Genomic DNA, 6,000 nt, shown 5'->3' on the forward strand with positions numbered 1-6,000 from the left:
CTAGGAGATAGTCTTAAGCTTGAGGTAGATTACCTGTGATTTGGCAAACTCCACAACATTGAAGCTGACGTTGTTGAGGAGAGCCAAGGAGTAGGGTGAGAGGCCAGACTCAGCACTCCTCCACATTTGATCCTGAAACACAAAAATGAACAGTGTCTGAGAAGCACTGGAGCACAAGGAGCACCATCATGACAACCTATGGACACAGCTGGCAAATTCAAGTCTGGAGAACTGGGAGTCTGCATAACAGGTGGGTGGATAGGAAGCGATGAGAGCACTGTCATGACAAACTATGGTTGAGTGAGTCAATAACACTTTATGCTACCTTTAGCATGTGGAAATCGAACCCGGGTCTTAGATGTGACGAGTCAATGCTTTGACTACTTGGTGACCCTATTGCTCCTGACGCCACAACCCATTATGAATCCAGAACAGGGCTGGCAGTCCCCAGTTGAATTTATGATACATTAATTCATTTTGGGAGCAACAGTTTTTAACAACCCCATTCACCTGCATATGTTCCCACAATTACATTGAATACCTGCAATTCCTAAAAAGACTACTGACTGTGATAAACATAAAAAAAATATCTTCTAACAAATCAAACACTCTCCTTCCCACTATAGGACAATGTGATAATCAAGTGATGTTTTCAGGTCTTGTCTTGCAACTTCTCCCTTAAACTTCAAGCTGAGTCACAAGTGCCAATAATGTTTAATGTGGATCCATTATGTACAGAAAGACGATAAAGCAACTGTCAAATTCCAGCTGACTTGGGCCTACCAGTAACTGAGCAAGTTCCAGCATTCTTCCTGCCGTATCCACAGCAACCAGAACGTTCCCATCATTCCTCATAGTTTGTAGGATGGTTGCTGAAGAAATAATTTCACCCATTCAAAATCCATCAAATAATTGTTGATTAATAATTGATTGATTTCTTGTCACACAAAAAAAATCATGAATGCCAAAAATAGACAACCTTGCCAACCATATGTATCTTAACATGTTTTCCCTATCATAAAGCTGCATCCAATGGATAGAGTAGTTATGCTGGTCAGTTAAACATTTAAGTTGATAAAAAAGAGTGGAAAACACAAAGAGCTACAATCTCATGGATACCCATCAACGACCCATTATCTATCACTTGAGACATATCTCAGTTGCAGTTGGTTTGTCTGCTGGTGTGTTATTACATATGCGAAATATTAGCATGAGATACTCACTCATGAGCTGTTCGTCTCTTAGCCGTCTCCTTGGCTGGTTGTATGTTGCATTGAAAGAATCAGTGATCATCAGCGATGGCTTGTTGAACATCTCCAGCACACAGCCATTCAAATGTCTGCAACACATCACGTAAATGTCACATCATATTGGTTATACAAACAAAACAAAATGCGAAAATACAGTTTTTGGTACTGACCTTTCCTTCTTGTGGTTGTAGTCCACAGCATACACGATCTCCTCCTCCCCATCCTTCACAATCTTCCATATCGTGCCTCCAATCATGTGTCCTGCAGCAAGGGGCGTTATCTGCAGACCATGGCCTTTGCCTGGAAATAAGGTGGCAACATCTTAGCACTAAACCAAGTGTACAAAATCTATGCTGGTCCTGTGGTCCCTGCCTAGTAAAAATTCATCAGGACCACTGGTGAGTGAGTGAGTTTCAGGTTTTAATATTTAGTTTCAATATTTCAGGTACATGGTTGCAGCCTCTACTATTTGAGCAAGATGTAAAAAAACTATCACGCTAAACACGCTTAGCAGAAGTGGACCTGTTTATAAACAAACAATCACCATTTTGATCTGAGCATGGAATACCAGCATTCTCTACTCAAAATATTTCCCCCAGCAAATATTTCCTACAGCTGAAGCAGAATACTTCCAAAGAGGAGCTCCTCATTTCTGAATAATGACTTTTGTAAATTAGTGTTCAATAATTATATGAACTGAGGCAAGGATGTCTTTTGGAAAATCACCCAGGCAACGAACATTTGTTTTATTTGGCCAGAAGCTACAGTTTCAATAATTACTGTGAAAATTGTCAATGTTTTTCATACAGCTCTAATGTCTCATTGGACAAAGGGCCCGGTTTCACCTCACCAGTGATGTTTGCTTTGTTGTTTTACACTACATCCTGCAATATTCCAGCTATAAGGTGGCCTGTAAATAATAGTGTGTGGACCACACAATCCAGTGACCAACATCATAAGCATCAATCTACAGAACTAGGACATGATGCCACGCGTCAATCAGATCACTGAGTCTGACCACCCCGACTGCTTTAGTCGCCTCGTACAACAAACATGAGCTGCTGAAGATCAATTCTAACCCAGATCTGAACATACACAGTAATCATCTCACCTTTGAGTGTTATAGTTTGTGAGTACTTCAGCTGAATGATCTTGTCAAAGGCAGCATCAACATCGTCCAGTGTAAATACATCAAATTCTTCTGTGTTGTGACGAGACTGAAACAGGCGTAAATCAGGCTAAATTTGTCCTTCAAATCTTGTTCTTAAATTTCATGTCATGAAAACTATTACCAAGATTAATATCATTGTTTAAAATTCATTAGCATCCAATTTCATTTAATACTACTACCATAGGTTCTCATGGTTCCAATCTAACTTTTAAGTGAACATGACAATAAAATCTCCATGTATCTTAGAAAAAAAAATTCAAAATGATTTCTTCATAGAAAATAAAGCCATGTGTCTACACTCAGACACTCATATCCAAATAACTGACAATGTTTTGGATCAAGGTAACTGATGCCCTACCTGGAACAGATCATACATAAACATTTGCCCCATCTTGTACACTGGAATAGTTGAATATATGGGGCAGGAGAGACCAGCTTTGCCCACAAGATATGGGACTGCACCCAAATGCTGCTGATCAGGATATGACAATAGCACTGCATCTATCTGGTGAAGGTGACTGCAACAAATTAACCACAAATCCAGATTTTGGTATTAAGTGAGAGAGTTTATTTTTACGCTAAATTCAGCAATATTTCGGTCTACTTTAAGCAATCAAATCTGGCATAGACAGCATGCTGTTCATATTATGAGCAATTCTAACGCCACTGATTGATACTGATTAGTTCACAGAGTCAGTGAGCCTCAACACTAGCTTCACTTATGATGTCATACAACCACATGATATACAATGCTACGTATACATGTAATAAGTAAGATGAATTCTATATGGAACATTGTTAGAAACTAAGAGTGTCCTTGAGGTTTGAATTCACAGTTCATTTCCGTGTGTGAAATAATTTCCACTACCCACGGACTAGCACACCAGTGGCTGATTTGCACCATCTTCACAGGATTTGAATCTAGGCTTCCCTTAATTTTTAGCCTTTACAAGGGTTATGAAAAGGACTGCTTGAGTGTCATTCTAAATAGCAAACACAGATATATGACCATGTGAAGTTAATATCTGGTACCGTTTGAGTTCTCGGATATGATCCATGTTGTAGTCTTCGTCCCAGCCACAGTCCAGCAGGAAGCGGAACTCATCAACCTGCAGCATGTAGCAGGGTGGGGTTTCCCCCTGAGCCCCAGAGAATACATGCAGCTTGATAATTGATGTCATTTTGTCAGCTGGCCAACACTGATAGTCCTGAAGGAAAAAAACATATGGTTACTGTAAATTTTTAATCATTCACTGTGATTCAGTGTTTAGAGTGTGCGAATGAACATACTTTTCACCGAAGAAAATATGGTCTGCAAAACTCTTGGTGTCACAGTGATCTGTACACATAATTGTTATATTCCACTTAAGGATTTGGTTGGTTTGGAATCACTGACTCAGCACTTGCTGCACTCAGCAATATTGACATGGCAGCGGTCTTTAAATAATCTAAAAAAGATAGACATAGCCATGATCTTGCTGATTCCTTCCCAAAGCCAATGTAATGACACAAAATCATTCATGTCAAACAGTGTGTCCACCAAACTCCATCAGATGGCTCTTACAAATATGGGATTCTGACAACATATTTGCCACAGTGCTAAGGCACAGAAAAAAGAAGGTACACATTTTGGGGTAATTTTTGATTATGACAACTTCTGAACATGCTAAATAATTAATAAGCATGTGAAGTCAATCAGTCAGTCATTATCGACAGTGTTCAAATTAAAGAGGTGCACATGCTTTTCAGTTCTGTTTTATGCTTCATGCTGCACTCAACACTTTACCAGCTATAAGAGTGAGTGAATGAGTTAATATTTAACGCCACATTGGCAATATTGCAGCCTTAACGTGACAAGAACATTCTTGAAAAAAGGAATTTATGTATATGGTATAAAACCTGTCGAAGGACAGTAAAACAAGCAAAATATCACAATAAGAATTAAAACTAGCGTGCAAAGTTAAAACTGATATCACGATTCAGACAATAAAATATAAAAACAGGCTATAGATCGCCAACAAATGAAGGTAGATCACCATACTAGAGGCCATGGGGACTTACAGTACTTCTGCTACCTGCATAGTCCCCTGCTTCAAGCTATATGACTCTGGTATTTGATTTGCCAAATATGTGAGTGAATCTTAACCTTACTGACGACCAATTTTTACTAAGATCTTCACAGGTGGTGTATAGCTGGATATTGGTATAATGTATCAATAACTATCATGTCGAACTGGCCATACAGGGTAATTACCTGCCCCTTCTAAGTCAACTTTATTGGCTTGGGGTTATTGGGGTTGTTGAAATCTATTGGAAACAATTGTAACTATTTTTCATAGAAATGAGGCAGAAATTGCTGAGTTTCCCAAAAACATATAAAATGAAACATGACTGTCTGGGACAACACTTTGTGCTCTTGATAAAACAAGGGAAGTTCTCGTAACAGGTGAATGGACAACTTGCAACCACGTTAATCACGTGTATATTTACCACATCATTACCACCATGCATACAAAATACATATTGTGAGGACAGCACTGATGTCAACTGGCTAAGTGACCTGATACTGTTAATGAAATAGTTCTAACATAAGCTTTAAGAGAAATGGTAAAAAATGTTAAAACTCATGTGTATTTATCTCGACATTGTTCTCTGAAAGTAAATAGAATTAGATCCTGCACCAAACCATGTTGAATAAAGCTGCTGAAATATCCAATACCAAGATGGCAGGAAGTGCATATACCTGTTTTTCTTTGACAAAATCATGACAACAAATGTGATCATTCTTTTTCAATTACACCCCCTACCCTCCCCTACCCCCAACCCTTACCCCTCAAAACGTGATAAACAAATGTTCACTGAAAACCTTATGAATTCTTAAAGTGGCTGTCTCTTTTAATGATCATTATTGTGTATCTGAAACAACACCAGCATCAGTCCAGTAGTATGTTCATGCACATAGCCACACATCATATATATAGCTTTGGCTATTACTTCCAAATTTAAATAAAACAGAATTTAGGCCTAAAACTCTTCTATGCAGGTAAGAGATAACAGTTCAATTCTCCATACGAATTTTTAGAAATATATTTGTCAGCTAAATAGTATTCACATACAAATGTAAGAGTATTCCTCTGTGCAAGAAAATCTTTCAGTCTCACCTATAAAACGAGGGAAAGAATCACTGTCAACACATGTTTTGTTTTCACGCCGGCATATAAAGGGCCATAACTCTGAACTCTCATAAGATTATACTTTCGTCACAACTAGTTACAAACAGGAATCCACTTACAACGAATATCGAACAGTTGACATAACCAACACTCTGCTGCAGTGAACAAATGGATGAAAAGGGACATTGTGAAGCACTGCATTTTGTACACAGTATATTGGAACAAATTTATGTATTATTGCGTTCAGTTTCGTATAACCAAAACATGATTCTTACACATTCAACAATACATGGAAGTATTTTTAATGCCTAGATAGCCCAATTTATTGATTAAGTTACTACATTGTGTATTCAGAGAAGTTCCTCTCACGGATTAATAGCTCACTGTTTTCATTGTTCAACTGTTA

The 6,000-nt window shown here is 38.2% G+C and overlaps 1 protein-coding gene across 1 annotated transcript in view; it reads right to left on the reverse strand.

Moving 5' to 3' along the window:
• Nucleotides 1-5,685, reverse strand: part of LOC137293501 (cleavage and polyadenylation specificity factor subunit 2-like) — a 185,007-nt gene extending 179,322 nt beyond the window's left edge. The window contains exons 1-8 of the mRNA XM_067824075.1: nucleotides 5,583-5,685; nucleotides 3,454-3,629; nucleotides 2,780-2,939; nucleotides 2,362-2,467; nucleotides 1,421-1,550; nucleotides 1,224-1,339; nucleotides 784-872; nucleotides 34-132 (exon numbers count right to left, since the gene is read on the reverse strand). Of these exons, the coding sequence (XP_067680176.1) occupies nucleotides 34-132; nucleotides 784-872; nucleotides 1,224-1,339; nucleotides 1,421-1,550; nucleotides 2,362-2,467; nucleotides 2,780-2,939; nucleotides 3,454-3,602 (849 nt within the window). The 5' untranslated portion in view covers nucleotides 3,603-3,629; nucleotides 5,583-5,685. The remainder of the gene's footprint in view (nucleotides 1-33; nucleotides 133-783; nucleotides 873-1,223; nucleotides 1,340-1,420; nucleotides 1,551-2,361; nucleotides 2,468-2,779; nucleotides 2,940-3,453; nucleotides 3,630-5,582) is intronic.
• Between the last annotated feature and the right edge of the window lie 315 nt (nucleotides 5,686-6,000).

This window comes from Haliotis asinina, chromosome 8, assembly GCF_037392515.1.
Source record: "Haliotis asinina isolate JCU_RB_2024 chromosome 8, JCU_Hal_asi_v2, whole genome shotgun sequence".
In the NCBI taxonomy this organism is placed as follows: domain Eukaryota; kingdom Metazoa; phylum Mollusca; class Gastropoda; order Lepetellida; family Haliotidae; genus Haliotis; species Haliotis asinina.